The sequence below is a fragment of the Leptidea sinapis genome, chromosome 28 (assembly GCF_905404315.1).
Source record: "Leptidea sinapis chromosome 28, ilLepSina1.1, whole genome shotgun sequence".
NCBI classification, from domain to species: Eukaryota; Metazoa; Arthropoda; class Insecta; order Lepidoptera; family Pieridae; genus Leptidea; species Leptidea sinapis.
The window spans coordinates 1286576-1311352 of NC_066292.1; the positions used below are offsets into that span (position 1 = coordinate 1286576).

Sequence of the window (24777 nt, forward strand, 5' to 3'; positions counted from 1 at the left end):
CAAGCTTGGTTGTAACGTAAACGACAAACTATAGTTGATATCACTGTTTTATTGGGAATTTTAAATTTAGAGAACCAAGGTTTTTGAAGAATTTCAGGTTGCAGTTCTCAATAAATTTACCTTCTTCTTTCTTCGTTGTATCAAAACTCATGCTTCTTGGGTTTCAGGGTGGTCAGGATGGCAAGTCATGAGAGAAATTTCCACTATATCCTTTCCGCATCGGCCGTGCCCGCGGGCACTGGTAATTCAAAAAACAATGGCACAATGACACAATTTCAAAATCAGGCACTCTTTTACCTCATCCAGTTTTCACCCTTATTAGGTGTACAAGATGGTTTATTTGCCTACGCAGTTATGAACGAGTGAATTCCCAAACATATTTCGATCCGTTACGATTCAAGGCCACCAATATTCGACGTCATAGCTTTACGGACAAAGCACTTATGTGTCCACTTGTTCCCGGCCGGCGCAGCGAGCGGTCGTTATCAAGACTTTACACGAAGATCGTTCTTTGTGGAGATTTAAGCTTAATTTTATAATTAACATATACTATTCATTACAACAACATAAAAGGAAATAAATAAAACAAATAATTAACAATAATAACAATATTTATTTTAAAATATACCTATTTTTACACTTTTTTTCGAATGAAAAGTCTTTGTGAAATAAAAAAGAAAGACAATATGAATAATTTATACATGGTCTTATAGCTTGTTTCAATAGCTTTCAGTGACAGTCACTCAAATCACCCTAGTTATAAGCATTTTATAACTACACGTAAAATAATACACACGGGGAAAATGCCGGAAGCTTGCCGATCTATAGTGTACAGCGAGATCCGGAGCGCGCTGATGCGGAAAGGATATTGGAGGGAACCTGTTTGAGTAGCTGACCTCACACTGGCATCCACATTTTCATTACCAAGGATGCTTGAATGACCTATAATCCAGGCTAAAATTATGATAATATTCAGGTAGTAGCACTCTTTCAGTGATTCTCTTCTTTTGAGTATAATTAGAAACTGATTTTTTTACCTAAATGGATTTGATAGTATTGGTTGAAATCTACTTTTAGAGTCTGCAAGACTAATATAATCGATCATGCCACGAGACTAAACAAATATAATTACTTCGAGGATGGTAAATGATTCCCCAGTAAACACAGATTATGACAGATGGGCAGCTATAACTCAGTTTATTTCTAGTAGTGGGAATCTAAATTACAACACCAACCAGGCTCATGTCTATTTTTGAAGCATCAGTGAAGATAATAAATAAAACATATTATATATAAATATATCTCGATTCATATCGAATCATTATTATTAACATTCATATGTTAAAATTATTTTGCGGCAGCAACAAAATATAATTTAATTATTAATTACTTTTACAGCTACGTGAAGAAAAATTAATAAGACTAAGGTATTAAATATTCTGGATGTTCAAGAAAAAAACCAAAAACTATTTACGTTTTGGATTTGGGAAGCGCTCCGCAGCTGCCACTCTGTACATATTTATATCTTATAACGGTCCTTATCTGACATTCTCATGTAACGCTAGAAAATCTGTCGTTTTCCTGTAACGCTAGAAAATCTGACGCAACGCTACTAGCGGGACGACGATGGGGCGAGGAACGCGGAGAGGGAGCATGGTCGCTTTTCCACCCATGGTCCTGTCTGTATATTATTACTCTAGACCGTATTGTAAGTCTATAGATAGACTTTGAGCTAAAAAAAGTTAAGTGTCTAAAGCCGTTATTATATTTTAAAAAAAGTGTTTGCTGGTGACCAACTGCCAATCAAATCAAAAATATCAAATGCTCAGTTTTTAAAATATAACATTGTTTTTTGGATAAGAGAATATTAAGAGCAAAATTCGCAAATAATGACTACATAATAAAAAGCCTTAACAATGACAACATGAGTGTAGTAAATATAGTATAATATATAACTGTACTGTTCTTAACTGCTGATTCCAAATATATCAGGAATGGAAGAGCCAATTACTCGATATGAAAAAATAGATTTCTTAGGAGAAGGACAGGTAAAATGTATTCGACAGTATATAAACTTAATTTCGTGGTTTCTGTTTACCGTTAATTTTTCATACATCGGTCTTTATTTCAGTTTGCTACAGTCTACAAGGCTAGAGATGTTAAGACAGATAAAATAGTGGCGGTTAAAAAAATTAAAATTGGCTCTCGATTAGAAGCCCAAGATGGTATCAATAGGACAGCCCTCAGAGAGATCAAACTTTTACAAGAACTTCAACATATTAATTTGATTGGACTCTTAGGTAAAAACAATATAATATTATAGTGGTAACTTGCCTAACCTATAAACAAATCTCCAATCTATCATTAAATATTTGGATAATAATACCCAAATATTTATTTGTAGAAACATAAACAACATGTTAATATTCAATTCACTTAACTTTATGTTTATATATTAAAGTCCATCACCTCATGTTGTTTTAAATTTTTTGTTTGTTAATGCAGATAGTTTCCTGATTGTTATCCATGTGCCAATGCCTTACTAATACGAAAAATAAGGCACTTGATCTAACCACAATTTGCACATGGTTTGTTATTTTTTGACTGATTGACCATATTGGTTACTATGTCAACAGAATATCACCGATAACTAAATGATTGAGTTTTACCACTATCTAGAGGTAACATAACAATTTAATAATAAACACATTACAATTCTAATAAGCAGTCTTGTTGATACCATACAGTTATAGGAATTCAATATAAACACATTGTATTTAGGGGCAATGTGAGATTCTAAATTAAGACTCTGGCTCTCTAAACCCCACTGAGTTACTACTAAACTAATTGTTCAATTGCATATCATTAGTAAAAATTGGTATGTTTCAACTCCTTTAAGTTGTACCCATCAACATCTACATTACAGTTGATTGCCTGCTCAACTCTAATAATTGCATGTTAGGAATGGAACAAATTATCTATATAATGTTTAAAAAAAAAATTAGTAATTGTTGAGATAATATGCACTCTTTATAATAATTTCAGATGTATTTGGACAAAAATCAAATGTTTCTTTGGTGTTTGACTTTATGGATACTGACTTAGAGATAATAGTTAAGGATAGTAATATTGTGCTGACTCCAGGAAATGTGAAAGCATACATGATTATGACACTCAGAGGTGAGACATTTGTTAAACAAAAGGAATGTACAAAAATAGTTCAGAATTTTATAAAAAAAAAAATATTATATCAGTTTATGAGAACTGGAACTATACTATGGCTATACCATAATTATATTATGTACTGAGAAGTATTTGTAGGCTATTAGTTGCCCACCCACCTGTTTTTTTTTTGTTTATATAAATAATAATAATATTGACACACTTTTACACAAATTATCTTGCCTCAAACTAGGCATTGCCTGTACTATGGGTACAACGAAATATTTTATACTATATACTTAAACATACATAAACATCCATGACTTGGAAATAAACATCTATATTCATCATATAAATTATTGCACCTACCGGAATTCGAACCCGGGACCTCTAGCTTACTAGTCAGGGTCACTAACGATTCGGCTATATGGGTTGATATATTATAAGAAGCTTGACCTATTTAGTATATAGACACCTTCAATTATTTCAGATGATTGTTAGTGATGATCTCATGAACAAAAGAGTATTCCAATTGAAAAGCTAATATCAAAACTTTTTACTGTATCAATATTATTTTTACCGCTAGAACATTTTTTTTATTGTTATAAATATTTACAGGGTAAATTATTCAAAATTTGAGCAAAATCAACACATACAACTGTCCTTCATGTCACTAGCAAAAATATAAGAATAATATTTATTTCATCTCATTACACTTCTATTTTTTTTTTCTAAAATAATTCTGGCAACCATGTTTAATTTTCTTCTTACCTTCTTTTTATAATTTATGTCAATTGTAAAATATATTATTATAATATTTGCTTTGTGCATTCTCCTAATAACTTGACTTTGACTAAGTCCATGGCACTAGTTTAGCAGAATGAACAGCAAAAATCACAACATTTTCTCACTGAGGGAGTAAAAACTACAAACTCACTGGTTTTATGCAGTTATGGCATTATTATTGAACTAGAGATGTGAAAAGAAAATTTGTGTATTTTTCATTGTTAAATATGTTTTTGATATCAGATCAAATGGAGTTTAAGACCACCATCTACATCCAAACTATCTCTTAATCAAATTAATGCATATAACAAATTTTATTAGTATTTAATTATATTTTAAGGACTTGAATATCTACATCAAAATTGGATATTGCACAGAGACTTAAAACCAAACAATTTACTGATAAATCGAGAGGGTATACTTAAGATAGGGGATTTTGGTCTCGCAAAGGCATTTGGGTCTCCAACTAGGATAAATACCCATCAAGTGGTCACAAGGTGGTATAGGTAAGTAGTCTCATCCTCAATAAAATGAGTGTGAATATCAGAATCTCTAAACACTCTTGCTGTGAATGAAAATGATCAGAAAACCTGTCATTTCTTTTGCATTCCTTTTTCATAGGTTTGTAGGTTTTGCATAAGTACCATTATGTGATTTCTTTTTATGCAATATTTTACCGACTCACATAATGAACAGACAATAGATGAAAGAAAATTGTAAGATTAATCTGTTGTTACAATATTCAAAAGTTAAAAGGAATTCATAATAAATTATGATAATTTATTTGATTTTTTTAAATAACATGATTTCCGAAATTTGACCGTTACTGCCACCACTCTTTGAAATATCTGTCTATGCCGTGTGCGTGTGTAATTAGTTCTTTAACTATACTGAGCCTGATTAGTTTCATCTATGGGAATTTTGTCCTTAAGAATTCGTTTTTAGTTAAAGCCCCTCATTTAGAAAATTTATTAGGAGTAAAATCGAGTGTTATACGGGGCACATCACATTACCTGAAATCCAAGATGACCGCCACTCTGAGTTTTCATTCCATCTATATGGTTTTCGTTTCCAAGATTCTCTGGGTGAATGTGGGATCATTTATTGAATCCAAGATGACCACCGCGAAAAATTTATCTGCAACAATATTGATATAATTTCCAAGGTTCTCAGAATGCTTATGAACAACATTCAACAAATATATATAAGTATATATAGGTAATTGATAATACGGCGCAGGTCCGGCCACATGTGAGATATTGCTCTCACTTCTGATCTGGTGCATCCTAATATCTGCTTGAAAAAAATTTTGACTGGTGCAACACAAAGATTCTCGAATTGTCAGCAATCCAATACTCTGAACGGCTAGATGCTTGGCGTAGCGTAGACTTCGCTTAATTGTGTGTCTACTACCATAGGGGTGTTAAGGGATTGCGGTGCTTCTGCACCAAAAACCAATTAAAGTATAAATTAAGTATAGGTTAGTGTCGAGGACGACCGGTGGCCATTCCCCCCCTCAACCCAAATATGACAGCGGAACTTAAAAAGATTTTACCCCAGGAGGGTACCGGCTCTACCAGAGTCGGAGAATCCCTCCCCGAGCACTCTAGCTCGGGCTGCCCTTCTCATTCTGAGGAGGGCACAGAACCACCTTCCTTAAAGGCCGGCAACACTCCTGTGATTCCTCTAGTGTTGCAAGAGATTGTGGGCGGCGGTGATCACTTAACAACAGGTGTAAGTGAGTGATATCATCACTTTAAAAATAACAAATTGTTTAAATTAATAAAATAAATTTGTAATATTGAACAGATCACCGGAACTATTGTTTGGGGCTCGCCAGTATGGCACTGGTGTTGATATGTGGGCTGTGGGCTGTATACTAGCTGAACTGCTTTTACGAGTGCCTTTCCTGCCAGGAGAAACTGACCTAGATCAGCTTTCACGTATATTCCAAGTGTTTGGAACACCAACTGAGGAACAGTGGCCAGTGAGTTTTCATTTATTTATTTAAATTTATTTTTATCTTTACCACGGTAAATTATAAATACTTGAACAATTTTCTATGATTATTTGTATAATTTATTTTGATGTATTTATTACACACCAAAATATCATAAGGCTTTTATACAGTAACAAGGATACTAAAAATATTAACTAAATTATAAAATCTACTGAAACCTGCAGTAGATAAAAGTAGTTTTAGAATTCGTCTCTTTGTGCACGTTTCTCAGAAATAGCTTAATCGATTTGAATGCGTTTTTTACTAATTTATTTAACTAAATTTCCTGTAACAATATTTGTTTCATTCTATTCAATATGAAAGAAAGAAGAATTCATTTATTCACTTTAATCAAAATGATGTGTCAAAGATTTAGCACCACTTAGAAAACATTGAGCTTTAATGAGAAGAAGTGGCAAGAAACTCATTGCCACTCTTTAAAAATTATATTTACAGTTTCAGTATTTTGCATTATATGTGTGTAAAGTGATTCAAAAAAATTACTCTAACATTTTGATTGACATAATGATTATTCATAAAAAAAAAACTATTATGATAATAAGTGCAGAAGATGTATCATTTCGAATGATATACTGTAAATAAGTAAATTTATTATGCGAGGAAGTATATATTCAAATAAAATCTAAATAAAACCTAAAATCAGGAATTCAGGCCAAAGACTGACATCTCGCAACAAATATCTCCCGTTGACGAGCATAACACATGGACCAGTCAACACTTTACAAACAAATGTTTTAACACTATCAAAATCGCAGGCACCCATTTTTTTAAATAAAATTAATAAATTTCACACACACAGTGTAATTCCTAAAGTGTTTTGGTAAATCAGTAAACTTATAATCTAATTGTGTTATTAATTATAACTTCAAAGAGACATATTTATATTTTATTGTGTGAATATACAAAATATATTGTTATTCCCGATTACATTTGTTATAATAATAATAGTCTATTAAAAGGTATATACCCAATACAATGTATGTTACTTAAAAATTAAATAAAAATAAAAATTAGTAATTAAAAATTGCCGATGGTAATAAGCTTATCATATATAATTAACATTTTGTCGTAACTCTTAATACAAATTGGTCGTACCTGTTTGGTACCTCTCGTATCAGGGCTATTTTTTGTTCGCCTCCCGGTGCACTGAGTGATAGTGCCTGAAAATGGAACAGTTCAAATCCTCCGCTAATGTATTGAGAATCTCGTTACTAGAAGTACGGAGACGACTCCAAAAAGATGCTTTTCGTGATCTTATGATCGCGAAGAAGTCTGGTACTCCGGCCTTAGCGAACATGTCCGACGCGCTGCAGTACCGTGGCAACTTCATCAGGATACGATACGCGTCATTGTATTGCACCCTGATGTTGTTGACAGCACGCCTGGTGAACTTGACCCAAAGTTGACATGTATAGAAACATAAACAATATGCTCTAAACAATGTCACCTTTACTTCGTCACTGCACTTTGCGAAGCGACGTGCGAGCATGTTGCATCTAACAGCCAGAGCACGACGTTCCCTCTCTATATCTTCATCGTCAACGAGATCCTCCGTTAAAAACGTTATAAACGTTTCACAAAAGGAAAGCTGTGTATAATGAAAAGAAGTATTACAGTATCTAATTATTATGTACATGTTCCAGGGCATGAAGAGCTTGTTGGCCTATGTGCAGTTTAAATATTGTCCAGTGCAGTCTCTGAGACATATATTCAGTGCAGCTTCGGACGATCTTATTGAACTTTTAGAAAGTCTTCTAGCACTGTACCCTCCAAAACGTTGTGACTGCACACAGGCCCTACAAATGCCTTACTTCAGGTAAAATTATAATTTCACATTATAATATTTGGATATAGAAATGGAGCTTGTTAAGATTGGATACTCTTGAAATAATTTCAAACTTAACCAATATGTTATTTTAAAGTGATATCCCTCAATTTTGGGATTAATTATACAAATTAAATTATTTGTAACTAAAATTTATGAACGATGCGAGACTTGAAGTCGCGCCTCTCGGGTTCCTTCCGATCGCTCTTACCAAGCGAGGCAACCGTTCGAGTGACGCATGGTTCGTATGTCTAGAGCGACATCCCCAGTCAATTTCTTAATATATTGTATTCAAATTAATTATTGAGAGTTGACTCTACTACGACTACAGACTAGCTACTGCAGGGTGTCGATTTTGGGTGATAATTTTTCCCTAACGCGCCGAAACAAGTATAGCTTAAAGAATATGAGACAGATGTCTGTTTCTATTCTTTGCACTTGATATTAAGATGAAAATGATTAATAAAATAAAAAATAAAAAAGTACTGTAGTTGACTTATATTTATATGGTTATGTTTTGAATAGTACATTATTTAGCTTTTGTGAATCTTTTCATAATCCATATTTTCCATTTCCAGCAACAAACCAGCACCAACAGTCGGAGTTAAATTACCGATGCCCACAAATATAACAAAAATGGAATTGGAAAAACCATCCCTGAAGAGGAAACTATTAGACAACATAGATGGCGGCTCTCTCGTAAAGAAATTACAATTTGATCGTATATGACGAATATTAAATAACATCAACTTATGACAAAGTATTTTATGGAAATCGACTGTTATATTATAGATATTATATATAATCTACACGTCAGAGCTTAAAAACCTCAAGTTAGCATAAACTCAATGTCAAAGCATAATATTAAATTATTTTTGTTCTTTTCATTCACCTCAATATATAAATTCCAAATTTTACCACTATCTTACTAAACAAATATTTATTTTTATAGTAGGGCATTTTGATTATTGAAGTTTGACTAAAATAGATTACAATAAAGTTACAACAATTATTATTATTAATGTTATTACATTAAGCAAAACATAACATAACAGCATGATTAATACAGCATTTATAGATATATATAGAGGTAGGGTTTTAATAAGCTGTTTAACCCAATTCCTACTGCCAACTTTTAAATTTGTCCATCATCATCAGCATCAGGCGGAAACAATTAATAATCATTAATTGAGAACATTAATTGTTAAATCATTAATTCAGTACATTGTTTTTTTCTGCCTGATATGACGTGCAATTTTATATCACTACCTAATTTTTATATTGTATTGTTTGACATTATGTGGATGTTATCACAAAGCGGGACTTTACCATCCAGCTATAGTGACTATGATTTTAAGACAAAATGTAATAATAAGGTAATAAATTTTATATTTCTAAAGATGATCTTTTTACTTTTCATTAGTTTTGAATTGAATACAAGATTTATCATGCAGTGCGATGACGCATCGCAAAAACGATGTGTTAACACCATACCATATACGTAGATATATAACATGCAACATGCGTACGAATAATTTAGTTTCTTATTAATAATAATAGTCTTTATTAAAAGGTATAAACCCAATATAATGTATGTGACTTAAAAATTAAATAATTATAAAAAATTGCCGATGGCAATAAGATTATCATAATTAACTGTCGTCACTCTAAATGCAAATTGGTCGTACCTGTTTTATCAGGGCTATTTTTTGTTCGCCTCTCGGTGCACTGAGTGCAAGTGCCTGAAAATGGAACGGTTCAAATCCTCCGCCAATGTACTGAGAATCTCAATTATTAGATAAAGGTTTACAGGTAACAGCTGGTATCGTATTCATTCATTAATTTATTTTCCGTTTGCATTGCAGTGTAGAGTGAGATAGTAGCCCTAAGTACCTACATACCCAACCATCCTCCCATGTGCTCCAGTGCACAATTGAACACGGCAAGCGATTCTATGGTCATATGCTACATTCTCCCCGTGGACACGGCAAGACAGCCGTCAAAAAACTGCCAATATCTACGTATCCCTAGACAATTTTTTTTACTGGTTGCATTATTATTATTTTTTGACACGTTTAGCAATACCTATAGTCACAATTTCTCGTACAACTCTGAAAGAGCGGCGTCATATTATCTATGCAAGTAGGTATCACGTTTCAAGTGGCCGGCGCCGGGTTTGGCGCCAAGACAGCTCAGCAAGTGGCTTCTGCGGTTGCGCAGCACCGCAGGACGTGTTGGCATATCAGTAGTTAAGAGAATAAGAGTAGATGGGGGTGCGAGTAAACTCATTTATCAATGTGTTACGAATCCGCCGCAGCTGCGAACTGAGTAGATCAGCACGTAGACGCAGTTCTAAGACTCATAAGTACTAATATTATAGATAATGGCGGCGCGGATTGGTGGACTGTATTGGCTGGTTCAAATTATAATTAATGCAAATACGTAATCAGAAAATATGGCGGACCGCGGAACGAAGGCAACTTACCATATTCGAAGAGCTTGTTCTCTCTCCAGCTGATATCCAATTGACACTATTATCATTGATGCACACACACACAACTGAATGCTTGATTAATTATAAGTAAATGGAATGTTTGCGTGAATCTCAATAATACACATGCGGCGGTGCCACTCAAGCTACCACTTTGAATGCAATATTATTATTATCATAATTAGCATTATGTCATGGCATATTGTTATGGGGCATTGCAGCCGATATTAATACCATCCTTGTGTAAGCTAGGTCCTAAAGAATTAAATACGAGATAAATTTAAAGAAAGAAACCTTTTAACTGTAGCATCTCAATATATTCTTGATAATGCTATGTTTGTACATAAGCACATTAGCCAATTCTTTGATTATCAATCAATCATCAAAATATGATTTGTAAATCGATGGAAAAGTAAATATTGATATAAAAGAGTGTCAATGAGTTTCTTGCTACTTCTACTTCTCATTAGCTCAATCCTTTACGAAGTAGCGGTAGATTCAATAAGAAAAATATTTTCTTTTGACAGTCATAAGTGTCATTTCCGTGACCTACATGAATAAAGTTATTTTGATTTGATCACACGGTTAATACTACGAACAAACAAACTTATAATACCTACTACTCGGTTGAGTCGAGTTAGTAGCTAAGGGTGCTTTTAGTGCTATGCTAGTGCGTAGCAATTTTTTTTTATATAAAAGGTGTCAAACGAGCAAGAGGCTCACGGGATAGGGAGAGGTGAGACAACCGCCCATGGACATCCGCAACAACTGGTGTGTCAAGAAATGCTTTGCGGGCTTTAAGGTGGTGGGAGTGTGCTTTTATCTTGAAAGTCCCTAAGTTGTATCTGTTCGGGAAAACCGCAGCCAGTAAGTGATTCCACAAAGTGGCAAAGTGGCGAGGCAAGAAATTTCTATCGAAACGCGCGGTTGCGAATTCCAGACGTCTACGTGGTGCGGGTGGTACTTTGCATGAAATATCCGGTGGTGGAATTCGTCAGCTGGAATCAACCTGAACAGCTCATCTGAGCACTCCCCGTGATAAATGCGGTAAAAGATGCAGAGAGAACCCACATCTCTACGCAATGCCAAAGAATCAAGCCGATCGGAGATGGCTTGATCGTCGATGATTCGAACCGCTCTTCGTTGTATGCGGTCAAATGGAAGAAGCTGCTACTGGGGAGCACCCGCCCAGAGGTGAGTACCAGTAACAGTACTCCATGTGAGGCCGAATTTGCGCCTTATAAAGTTGCAGGCGGTGGCTTTTAGTGAAGTACTGTCTCGCCTTACTGAGTACACCAAGCTTTTTAGAGGCCAGTTTGGCCTTCTCTTCCAAGTGACCACGGAACTGAACGTCGCTCAATATATCGACGCCAGGTATGCTAATACAGGCTGTGGCAGTTAGAGGAGTGATCTCGAATCGAGGGGATACGACAAAGCGAGTATCCCTTTTAGTGATGAACGCACAAACTTGTGTCTTCTTGGGGTTGAATTGGACTAAATTTTGGCGGCCCCATTCCGAGACTTTGCAAAGCATAGTCTCGATTTCAGACACAAGTTTGTTCCGGTTCTCGTCGACGCTATCACGGGACATGTTGGCACGGACGGTGTAGGAAGCATACCCTGTGCTGTCGTCTGCATAGCAATGAATACTGCTGATTTGCAGCATATCATTGATATGCATTAGAAACAGCGTAGGGGATAGCACGCAGCCTTGCGGGATACCAGCGTTTATGGTTTTAAGTCGGAGCATGCACCGTTGATCACAAACTTGACGCTCTGATCGGCCAAAAAGCTAGCGACCCATTTGCAAAACTTCTCGGGAAGCCCACAGGATGGCAGTTTCGCTATAAGCGCTTTATGCCACACCCGATCGAAGGCCTTCGCTATGTCCAAACTCACCGCCAACGCCTCTTCCTTCGACTCAACCGCTTGCGCCCATTTATGGGTGAGGTATGCAAGAAGATCACCAGCTGAGTGACCCTGACGGAAACCGTACTGGCAGTCGCTGATCAGCTGGTGCTCCTCTAGGTAACCCAAGAGCTGGCGGTTGATGATCGACTCGCATTACTTTGGAGAAAATGGAGGTAATGGCAATGAGGCGGTAGTTGGACGGATCCGAGCGTACACCTTTCTTAGGGATCGGGTGCACTAAAGCCGCCATCCATAATTTCGGGACTACGCTTGATGAGTACGAGAGCCGGAAAAGACGGGTAAGGACCGGCGCCAGTTCCGGAGCACATGTTCGCAGCACTATCGGGGGAATGCTATTGGGCCCGCTCGATTTGTGAATGTCCAAGGTGAGAAGCGCCTTTAGCAGGGCGCCATGGCCAGGGCGTATGAATCGCCCGCGGAATATGCGGTGGTGGTGCACCTTGATCATCCAGAGTCGAGTTGGACGCGAAGAGGGAGCCCAGGAGATCAGCTTTCTCTTTCGCGTCATGGGCCAGCGAGTCATCATCCCTGTGCAGTGGCGGAACGGCTGGTTGGCAGAAGTTTCCTTGCACAGCCTTGGCGAGCGACCAGAACGCACGAGTTCCCGAGGGAAGGCGTGCAAGTCTCTCGCTAATTCTGCCAAATTCGCGTCAGCAATAACTCTTATGAAGGACCTGGAGGCATGATTTAAAGTGTTTTTTAAGTTCGCTGGAATTCACGTCCTTAGATACCACCGCATTGACCCAAGCCTGATAGCACTCCTGATTTCCGCGAGAGGCCATTTTACAGGAGTGGTCAAACCGGTTTTCCTATGAAAACATATTAGAGCGATCAGTCCAGCGCTGAATAAAAATATTTGAATTTAAAGGCGAACGCAAACCACTCGCGCCATCTCTGTGACTGCCATTAGGGAGAGGAATTATCATAGGTCCATAAGAGCGGTTAAGGAGATACTGAAGGAGCAGGACATTACGATATACCTATACAATAAATAATATATACTGGCCACCAGATCTATTCTGTGGCCAAACGCCGATTTGTAGAACTGTTTTTACAGTATTAAAAATAATTCAAGTAATTACATTTTCATAGTGTTTACTTCAATAAAGGACCAGAATTTACACAATGCTAAATACATATTATACTAAACTGCGAAACATGATTTTTAAATAAACTTTGAACTATAATTACTTCTAAATGGGTAAGGTCTTCCAGGCGATTTGGGCGTGTTCTGAAACAAAAAGATAAAATTAAAAATTCTTTAATTATTAAATAATAAAAAATCATTAAATATTAAAAATTCTTTAATATTTAATTATTAGAAATCGATCTAGCTAGGTTTCAATTTCAATGTAGTTTTATCCGTGTTTTAATGAGAAACAGCTACAATAATATGAGAATACAAAGGTAAATTTCGACACTATATACAAGACTATAATAATATCTTGGATGGACATTAGGTGATCCGAAAAGCAGAAGACCCCGGTTCGAATCCAGATGTCCTATTAGTTTTTTTTTGTTAAAATTTGTACAGTCTTAAAAATCCGAGCAAGGCTCAGTCGTCCAGATATTAATATAAATATTCACATATAAATCAATTGGTATTTTGAGAAATTCTCGAAATTTTTAGGAATCCCAAAGAAAGAATCCCAGCGAATAGGTTTCATTTTTCCAATCAATCTTAGACTAAAATAATTACAACAAGATAAATCATACCGCACTGAATGTCAACACCACGCTGATGCTTGCTTGGTACAAAAGTTATCCTCTTCTTAATTTTCCAATAGCACACACAAAATTTTATCTTCATTTCTTTAAAAAGTTTACATGCGTATTTTTCCATTTTATTACATTTCAGTATAGATTTACGCTCACATTTTCTGTGGGAAAACATGATTTATCAAATATTGTAAGATTTTTTCGGTTTTTCCGTTGCATGGAGAAGAAAACTCATTTGTTTTATCAAAGTTCTTTATCCAAGCTGTACGTTTTCTTAAAATTTAGGTAGTTAACAGAATTTTACCACCACTTTGTAAGAATAAGGCTGATATTAGAGCTAGAGGCAATTTGGATTTGTGGCTACCGTCTCCAGCACGATTTTCAAGGGATGCCCTTGCGATTTATATGAATTGACATGCGGCTTAAGGTACTCCCGTACACCTTCAGCCGGCAATTCTTTTCTGAATTATCTAGTGCTGCATAAGAGCGTGTACCAACAGTTGCCCCGCATGCCCGAAGATCTTCCCACGCCCTAATTTAAACGTGCATTTACAGTTAAAAACTTTAATAATTTTTGCAAAGTGCTGCGCACATAAAAACATGAACTAAATTAAGCACCAAATTAAAAAGAAAATATGGATATAAACATTCAAATGCATGTTTATAATTTTTTTTATGAAAATCAGGGACGAGACGAGCAGGACGTTCATCTGATTGTAATTGATACGCCCTACCTATTACAATGCAGTGCCGCTCAGGATTCTTGAAAAACCCAAAAATTGAGAGATGTCAAGAGCGGCACTATAATTGCGCTCGTCACCTTGAGACATAAGATGTTAAGTCTCATTTTCCCAGTAATTTAACAAGCTACGGCGCCCTTCAGACCGAAACACAGTAATGTTTACACAGTAGTTGTGGTACCCTTAATCAAGCCGGCTTCCTGTGCAAAGGAGCCTCCCACTGGTTTCACGTACAATTCATGAGAAAAACCTGTTAAACGTACAAGTAGCAAGCAGCGAACAAATGCGTTTGTTTCTAGTAGATTATACTAATGATTTAATACCTCAGAGAGATAGACTATGACAGCTGCGATATTCTAGAAAAAAATTGAGGTTAACAGTTAACCCCTATTTTGAGCAAAGCACGTACTAACACAAAGTATCATACAAATCGCGAGTCTAAGACGTAAGCTTGTCACGCACACTAAACTAATAATCCTGGCCTGTTTTCATCGGTTGTCTCACATCAACAGAATATATCTAGAGATATAAATTATCTAAGTTTAATACAATTAAGAGACATCGTAACACATTGGATATTTACCTACCTTTGCTGAGTTTGATATAACAGAGAGACGCCCGTACACGCCGTATTTGCGTTCATCTTCTGGACGCAACGTGCCCATTTTTTTCATAACCAGATATATCTGAAGAAAAATTGAGCAAATGATTCGATTTTTAACATTTAAAAAATACCATCACTATGTGACAATTTTTTTTTATATTAAGGCCATCGTTCTCACTCAAATTTTGTTTTTACTGTAGTCTACACGAGCACGGCAATACTTCATACCGGCCCACATTCTAGTGCTCTACAAAGCAAAGGTACGGCCACATTATATGGAGCTGTCATCTCTGGTCTGGCTGCCACCCAGTATCAGCTCGAACGATTTGACCGCGTGCAATGCAGAGCAGATCGAATTGTCGGGGACCCAGTGCTCTGTGAACGGCTAGATCACTTGGCGTTGCGTAGATATGACTCCTCATTGTGTCTTTTACCGCATTTATCACGGGGAGTGTTCCGAAGAGCTGTTTCACTTAATTCCTGCCGCCGAATTCCACCTTCGCACGACACGACACAAAGTAGGATATCCTACATTCCCACCATCTGGATGTGTGGCATTACGTACGACCAAGCTATGGTATGAGCTTCCTTGTGCGGTGTTTCCAGGATAATACGACTAGGGGACCTTCAAAAAATGTCAAAAAACCTTCGGTTAAAGGCCGGTAACGCTCTTGTGATTCCTCTGGTGTTGCAAGAGAATGTGGGCGGCGGTGATCACTTAACACCAGGTACCCTTGTTTGTCCTCCTTTTCCATAAAAAGAAATATATCCACATTACAATACACAGAGTCAAGGTGCTGGTCAAACTCAGGTGCTCATGTTACCTGTTCCAACATGCCGTAGCTTCGGATCAGGAAGTCCCGCTGAGCGAGCTGGTTGACACGCTCCCGTTCCTCTTTCTCCACAATCGGGTCAGGCTCGAACGAGGATACCACGTAAGGTGGTTTTGTTTCTTTTTCTTCCATCTGAAATTCAGTCAGAGTCCATAAATATCTAAATACAATATGTTGCGTGGATTCCATATAGTAAAATAAAGACGTATTTTGTACATTAAATATTTATTAAAACAAATACTATGTATACAAGTTGTAGGTACTAATTAATTAAACCGAGGTAAAAATAGTATGGTTTTTGATTAACGCGAGGGTTACACATTTAAATAAAATTCTTTTTAAAGGATTAAAACGCGTGTAATTGTAACTATGTTTTGCATTAGGTTCTTGCGTAAAAATACCATTATTATCTTATTTAAACCGACGTTTCGTGACATAATCAGAGCACGTTTTCAGCGTGGACTGCGGTTGACAGGAGTCTCAATATTATTTATAACCCAAGTCAAATAAAATTAGGCCTTAAACTAAGCGTTTTTGATACGTCACTATATTTGATATAAATAAATATTTCTTTTTAGATTACTGAATTTACCATATGTTCGCGAAAAAGTTAGGCTCGTGAGAAGAACATACAAGAAACTCAACAGCCTCTCTTTTCAATCATATAGAGTATTTTACAATGGCTGTAATATACATAACAGATTAGTTTGTAAGATGCTGCATCCAATATATGAATCGTGCTTAAATATTAAAATCCGGACGACGGAGCCTTGCTCGGATTTTTAAGAATGTACAAAACTTGAACAAAAAAAAACTATTAGGACATCTGGATTGGAACCGGGGTCTTCTGCTTTCCGGATCACCCACTGTCCCATCTGAACTATTATAGTCTTGTATATAGTGGCGAAATGTAACTTTTTATTCTACCACAATTTTTTTAAATTGATACCTACTAATATTATACTAGATCGATTTATCACCCCGAAATCCCCTGTATACTAAATTTTATGAAACTCGTTGTAGCCGTTTCCGAAATTCAGATTATATATATATTTATATAATAATCGAATTGCTCGTTTAAAGATATAAGATAAGTTATTTCATAAAAACAAACTATAGATATAAATTGTCGTATATTGGATCAATCTTTAGAGCTTGTATTCATTATTTGGAAACTTACAATAGTTTGTTGGGGCGGTTTTGGCATGACTTTCTTGTCATCTTTCTTCTTTACATCCTTCTCTGTCTTGGGTTTGAGCTTGGCCTTGTCCACGGTCGCCGGCGTGGCCGTACTGCTAGCGACCGTGGTCGAATTGGTGTTTGTGGTCACCACGCTCGCTTCATCAGGCGCCTTCTTTTCACCTTCTTTCGGCTTCGGTTGAGATGGTTTCTTCAAGGCTTCTGCTTTAGCTTTGATTTGCTGAAAACAATAAGGACTCAATAGTTTAATAATATAAAAAACACTTCACAATCTATAACAAATAGAAATAGTTAAAAAAAACTAAAAAAAAAAATTCTAACACAAAAAACAACCGACTACAAATACAGTATTCCAAAACAATAGATATAATATGCAATAAAAAGTATAAAAATAATTGCGTAGTTTTATACAATCTAATTAATTAATCTAATTCTAGTTACAATTATGTATTGCTATTTTTGGACCACATGGGAAGCACCAGCTTTCAAATAAAAAAAGAATCATCAAAATCGGTTCACCCAGTTGAAAGTTAACAAACGCACCGACGAATTGAGAACCTCCTCCTTTTTTGAAGTCGGTTAAAAACACGCTTTGGTTGAAAAGATAATGGTTGAAATTAAAAATGAATATCAATTCCTTATTAACGATAGATGAAAAAATTAAAATAAATTAACTAAAATCTTATTTTGTAAATTGAAAAATGGAATAATTTTATCAAATTAATGTATGGTCATCGGTCCTCGATAAATCAACGAAGTTTAAACGAAATCTGGCCGTTTAAAGTGGGTCAAAATCGCGCCCAAACAAACATACATACAGGTGAAGCTAATAAAAAGCGTGTAAAAAACGGTGAGTATATATTTAACAAGTATCAGCACAATTGGGAAACGAATTCATTTTGTTCAAAATAAATACGATAATAATTATAATGACGGCCAGGAAGTAGACGATACTCATGACATCGTAAATATATTGGTAGGTATTAATTAAAAAATAAATAAATTGATTTCGCCGCAAAAGAGATTGACCAAAAGTGTTCTAGCAATATTTTACATGTCGCAAAAATGAAAACAATATATAAATATTTTTTTATTATATTTTTAAGTTTCTTTTCACTCCAGGAGTTTTATTTAAAGAGTCCATTTTCTTCATATTTATCAGATTTATATTAACAGATCATTTATACGTCTAGAGTCTAGATAAACTGTGACAGCTGTGAAAACGTCGAAAAATTGAGTATAGAACTAAACTCTATATTAAGCAATGCACGCATACTAACACAGAGTGTTATACAAATCGCGAGTGTAAGACGCAGCTTGTCACGCACACTAAACTAATACTCCTGGCCTGTTTTTATCGCTTGTCTAACAGCAAGAGACTATCTAGACGTATAAATTATCTAAGTTTGTAGGTTATCTTTGTGTTTGTCTTATTACTTAAAAACTCCGGTTTTTGTGGGAAAAAGAACACATTTATTTGATAATATATAAAGCCTAGGCTAAAATAAATAAAGATTCATTGTGCAACAACTTACGACGTAAGTGTTCATTGTCCTTTATTAATTAAAAAAGAAAACAATATAAATATAAATTGAGTTCCATTTATTGTTACGCTTTCACGCTGTAACTATTCAACAAAGCTGTGATTTTTTATGAAATAGGAGAACAAACTTTGGATGTCATGTCATGGTAAATGATCACCGCCGAGTTCTTACAAAACTACAAAAGTTACAAAACCGTTCATAAACACTGGATAGCAAATAAACCAGGCCACTCGCTACTTTGGAATTCTGATTAGATTTTCTCAAAAAGTATTCAAATCAAATCAAAATCACTTTTGTCAAGGAAATGAAATGTAAATGAATTTATTTTGGAAGAAAAACTGACACATTCAGACAAAAATGTTTATGAGAACAAAATATATGATTAATCTAATACTTAACTTACTTAATACAAAAGAAACAAACGCAAAACTTGATGTGGCAGTGGTCTTCCAAAACTGGAGTCCACTCAGTTATAGTTGTGTCCATACACTATGAGCACAACACTGATTTTCAGTGACCCCATTGTGTGAAGTTTGGAGCTGAACTGACATATTTTAAAACCAAAATATAATTAATTGTGGCACTAAAATAATATTACAAAAAAAAATAGATTAACAAAAAAATGTTACCAAAAATAAATAATGACAATAACAGAAATAATAAAAAACGTATGTGTGTAAATATATAAGGATGAAAAAATTATAATAAATACGAGTAGCTATTTTATATAATACAATGAAATTTAAAAAGTGCTCACCAAGGCAGGAGATGTAAGGAGGTATTGATCATTAATATGTATTAATTAATAAATGACACTTATGAATATCAAAAGTTTTTTCATTTTTACATTAATTACCCAAGAAGAATTAGCAAGAAACTCATTGCCACTGTGTTATATCAACATTTACAGCTTCATTTTTTTACAAATCAATTCAGTTGCATTATATATGTAAAGTGACGCGACAAAAATACTAAAACGTCAAATACTCAACGCCGACAACACGATTAAGTCAAAAAAAGTTAATATAAATGAATACGTAAAAACAAGAGTTATTGTGTACAGTAGATGCATCAATCCACACATACACACACACACCGTAAATAAATAAAGGTATTTTGCGATGATTAATTTAACAACTATGAAAATAATACCAACAGAAAGTGTTTTTATGCTGATTAAAATTTCTTCTACCGTCATTTATTTATAATATATTTTTAAACAATTTTTACTTATACCTTGAACTCTTCGCGCTGCAGCCGAGTACAGTCACCTCTTGCGCGTGATGATGCGGTCCCCGTGTACAAGGACCCCGACGGCTGCTGGAATAGTGTGGCGTACTGCTCGCCCACCGGGTACACGCGCCTATACGAAACATCATAGGCGATAGCTAACAGTCGAAGCAGAAAATTCTAGACACTCACAACCTTACAAATAAACTTGGTATAAAGTTATACCCTCAGATATTTTATACGTCTAGATAGTCTCTTGCTGTTGACAACCGATAAAAGCAGGCCAGGAATATTAGACCAGTGTGCGTGACAAGGTCTTTGTGCTAGTGTGAGTGAATTGCTCAAATAGAGGGTAGTTTTAAACTCAATTTTTTTTTCGACGTTTTCACAGCTGTCATATTCTATCTATACGTATAAATGATCTAAGGTTATACATGAGAATAAACCTCCTCCGAACCTCCGAAACTAGTCGGTACCCACACTGATAAATCGTGAGTAAAGCCGTATTATTATATGGACTTTGGAATTTTAAGAATCAAAGTTAGTAGTTATATGCGCTTTATGGAGTGTGTGTGTGTTATTAAAAATTCCAGATACATAGTAGTTCATTTTTATTTATTTTTATATGAGAGCAAACGGGAATTTCACACACCTGACCTAACAAAGGTTAAAATATTTTTGATAACTAGCTGACCCAGCAAACGTTGAATTGCCGATATTAAAATCGCGATACAAAAGTAACTGTTGATCGTAGATGGGTGAATATTTGAAGTTGTAAGTATGTATTTTTTAATGCTGATTCATAACCAACAAATTTAAAAACAAATGTCAAAAAAATTAAAAAAAAATTTCGTGTGGACCACCCTTAACATTTAGGGGTATGAAAAATAGATGTTGGCCGATTCTCAGACCTACTCAATATGCTCACAAAATTTCATGAGAATCGGTCAAGCCGTTTCGGAGGAGTACGGAAACGAACATTTTATATATAAGATGATACCAACTACAAGTAATTAAATCAACTTTTTATTGAGGTAACTGTTATAAAAAATTACTTATTGGTTAGAAGATTTTAAGGTTTGATTTACTCATACTCTAGGGCAGGGGTGCTCAAGCTTGAATTGCTGGCGATCTACCTCAAAATTGTTAAACTACGATCCATCCACTGTGAGAGCCTGAAAGTATGTATGATGAAGGATTGTCGTCTAGGTAGGTGCATCGTGACATGCATGTTAGTTTTGCGCACAATATGCATTTGATTAGTTGACTTATAAAATGCATATTGTGCGAAAAACTACCTTAAGTGTACGTCTGCTCTAAAATGTCGTTGAAAAAGCTCATAATTATTCAAAATTGCAAGTTTATTGGTTTTTCGGCTTTTCTTTGACAAACGACTTTTGCCGCTAGCAGGGGATTATTTCGATAAAAGAAAGTGATGAGGGGCTTATTCTGGCCTAATTGTGGATTGAATAAATGTTAGTAGTTTATTCATTACATTTTGTTTTAGTTACGTAAATCAATATTTCTTTATTGACATTTACAAATCTGTGAATATATCGGCTTTTTTTCTCGAGATCGACTCAAAACGCACTCGCGATCGACAGGTCGATCGGGATCGACCGTTTGAGCACCCCTGCCCTAGGGCCTAAATGATCTGTGAACTTCTCCCACCGCTTCCAAAAAAAAGCTTCAAATGGGCGGTATGTATCGCAAAAACATCGGCAATAGAAATAGAATGATTAAAAACATTACCAACCTATAATTGCCCAGGTGAGTTTCTTCCCACTGTATTTGAGTCTGCCACGGACTCTTCTCCGGTTCCTTGTCCTCCGATGGCGTGTATTCTGCAAATCTAAGCACACAACGACACTTTATGTTCAGTGGCAGAACTACCAGTGGGAGTTCTTTGCACAGGGTGCCGGCTAGATTATGGGTACCACAACGGCGCCTATTTCTGCCGTGAAGCAGTAATGTGTAAACATTACTGTGTTTCGGTTTGAAGGGCGCCGCAGCTAGTGAAATTACTGGGCAATTGAGACTTAACATCATATGTATCAAGGTGACGATTGCAATTGTAGTGCCGATCAGAATTTTTGGATTGTTCAAGAATCCTGAGTTGCACTGCATTGTAATAGACATGGCATATCATTTAAAAAAAAGTAACTATGTGGAGTGCTCACCCGTCCAAGAGACCTATTTCTGTGTAACGTAACGCTATATGTGACATGCATTTATAAGAAAATACTCCTTACGTAAAGTTGTTGTTTAAATTGTTGCATCACTTTTAGCTTTAGTAAAAGTGAATAAAAAGTTAAATAAAATGACTTTTTTTAACAAGAACCTAAAAGATCATTCAAACTCGTGAATTTCAATCGTGAGAATTCAAATCGTGAAAAGAGAGAATTTTTATCTGTAATTTTATTTCTAAATTACGAGTTAAGTTTTTACCTGAGAGACGAATCAATTAATGATAGATCCAAAGTGATAATAATTACACTAACGATAGTCTACGGTCCGACCCGGTACTGAGTTTCTATGAATAGAAGAAGCGACAGATAAAAGATATACAGCCATTGTTTTACCGAATTTTTAGATCTCTTTGGCGACTTCTGGGCTCTCCTAGTACACGGATTTAATACAAGAAACGCTAGTAATTATTTTAATTTACCTCAGTTATTAGTTTGATTATAAAAAATATGGCACAAAAGTATAACCACAATGAGCCTGAATTAAATATGTCCATATCTGGATCGGAGGGCACTAGTGAGATTAAAGACGGGTACGTGAACTTACGCTCACGTAGATGTAATGAATATGAGTCTAGCGCCGACTCACCAAAAGCACTTCATGGATTTATGGCAGAAATGCGACAGCTAATGAATGACTTTTCAGCTTCACAGAAATATGAACTCAGAAACATAAATAATACTCTCAGTGAATTAAAACAAACAAATATTGAAATCCCGAGTTCGATTAATTTCCTATCAGAACAAAATAACCAGTTGAAAAACCGTATAACTACTCTGGAGGATGATATAAAAGATAATAGGGACTACATTATTCTCTTAGAGAATAAACTCGAGAACTCTGAAATCAGCAGCCGTAAGACTAACCTTGAGCTGAAAAACGTGCCAATGTTGCCTGACGAGACCAAAGAAAAGCTAGTAAACATGACTTCTTCTCTTTTCAAAAATATAGACTGTGAAGTATCACGAAGTGAAATTAAGGATATATATAGGATTCGAAGCAAAAAATCGCAACAGAAAAACCATCCTATAATTGTGGAACTGACCACAGCTTTACAGAAAGGTTTAATTTTACAAAAAGTAAAGCAATACAACATAAAGAATAAATCCAAACTTATGGCCAGGCACCTTGATTTAAAAAATCAAGTGGAGACTCCTATTTACGTTTCGGACCACCTAACTTCCAAGGCATCTCGTCTATACTTCCTGGCACGTGACCTAAGGAAGTCCAAAAATTACAAATATTGCTGGACAAGCTATGGAAAAGTCTATTTGCGTGAAACGGACCTATCGACAATTATCCAAATAAGCAGTGAAAGTCAGGCGCATCAGCTTAGGTTAAAAGAATGACTAACCGTAGTCCTACAATATCCTCAATTTAATATTGTCTTTTCTAGCATTCTTATTAATAAGATTGAAATGTTTATCACATTTAACGATATTCCCAAAATCATGATAAAAAATACCTATCCTACATTTATCTCTCAGCCCTTTTACGTACTCTCGTACCTATCCCCTAAACATACACTTACACAATACATAAAACAACACTTACTCACATACCAACTCCCTTACACTGAACATGAACACATACTCAACTCATCACCTTATTTAGGTACATTGCTACGAGTGCATATTATTATACACAAATATAATTATAAAGTATCACATAAATACAAAACAAGATAAAATATGTTTTAACCTATATTATTTACCTGAATTTACTTTCTTTAACTCAATATGGTTGACACCGTAAACACCATACAGGACATAGACCGGATTGAAATTACACATTCCTTCGAGTGTGATATTACAAATTTAAATGAGTACCTACAAATACAAAAGAACGACTTTACCGTTATTTCCCAAAATATACGCAGTATTTACTGCAATTTTGATGACTTTGTAACGACAATACATAATTTTTCTTTTGAGACAGACGTTATTATATTAACTGAATGTAGAATTAACAATAACAATCATTTCCCTGTGTTACCGAATTATATATCTTATGCTACAACCGCCCAACTAAATCAAAATGATGGAGTGGTCGTATACATCAAAAGAAATCTAAAACACGAAGTTAATGAAGTAAAACTCGCACAAGCATCATGCTTACAGCTTGACGTTCTTAACAACTTTAAACTAGGAATATACAGATCACCATCTAACAATAATGCTGAAAACTTTATCGAGTCTTTGGCCACACACCTAGACAATATTAACTCAACAAGCAGGAACATCATAATAACGGGTGATATTAATATTAACATAACTCCTAAACATAATGAAACTCATTATGAACACAAGAACAGAATAAGCTACCTAAATACTCTTTCAACGTATGGTATCTTGGCAGGTCACATAATTCCCACCAGGGAAAATAGCTGCTTAGATCACTTCATGATGAGATTAAATATAAAAAGAGTCGAAGCAAACATTGCA

At 35.4% G+C, this 24777-nt stretch overlaps 2 protein-coding genes across 6 annotated transcripts in view; one reads left to right on the top strand and one right to left on the bottom strand.

Annotated features, from left to right (window-relative positions):
* The first annotated feature begins 1803 nt into the window (after nucleotides 1-1803).
* LOC126973135 (cyclin-dependent kinase 7) lies at nucleotides 1804-9192 on the top strand. Its single transcript, XM_050820282.1, has 7 exons — nucleotides 1804-2048; nucleotides 2132-2300; nucleotides 3046-3180; nucleotides 4289-4454; nucleotides 5758-5935; nucleotides 7612-7784; nucleotides 8372-9192. The coding sequence occupies exons 1-7, from the start codon at nucleotides 1995-1997 to the stop codon at nucleotides 8520-8522; spliced, it is 1026 nt and encodes a 341-aa protein (XP_050676239.1). The 5' UTR covers nucleotides 1804-1994; the 3' UTR covers nucleotides 8523-9192.
* A 4102-nt stretch (nucleotides 9193-13294) lies between these two features.
* The window catches only part of LOC126973129 (tubulin polyglutamylase ttll6-like), a 30870-nt gene continuing 19387 nt past the window's right edge, over nucleotides 13295-24777 (bottom strand). For 2 of the 5 annotated variants that reach the window (XM_050820273.1, XM_050820272.1), the window contains one exon: nucleotides 21843-21938. Coding sequence is in view for 3 of the 5 variants with exons in the window: in XM_050820268.1 (XP_050676225.1) it covers nucleotides 13382-13447; nucleotides 15263-15361; nucleotides 16104-16244; nucleotides 17293-17532; nucleotides 20093-20219; nucleotides 21843-21938 (769 nt within the window). In the remaining 2 variants the exon portion in view is untranslated. Of the gene's footprint in view, nucleotides 13448-13932; nucleotides 14097-15258; nucleotides 15362-16103; nucleotides 16245-17292; nucleotides 17533-20092; nucleotides 20220-21842; nucleotides 21939-24777 lie in introns of those variants that run through there. The other 3 variants (XM_050820271.1, XM_050820269.1, XM_050820268.1) reach the window with 3 other exon arrangements.

Excerpts from the sequence above, each read along its gene's own strand:
- LOC126973135 (XM_050820282.1), top strand. The coding sequence starts at position 1,995 with ATGGAAGAGCCAATTACTCGATATGAAAAAATAGATTTCTTAGGAGAA. Across the intron at positions 2,049-2,131 it reads ATTTCTTAGGAGAAGGACAG|TTTGCTACAGTCTACAAGGC; the intron begins GTAAAATGTATT and ends TCTTTATTTCAG. Across the intron at positions 4,455-5,757 it reads GTGGTCACAAGGTGGTATAG|ATCACCGGAACTATTGTTTG; the intron begins GTAAGTAGTCTC and ends AATATTGAACAG.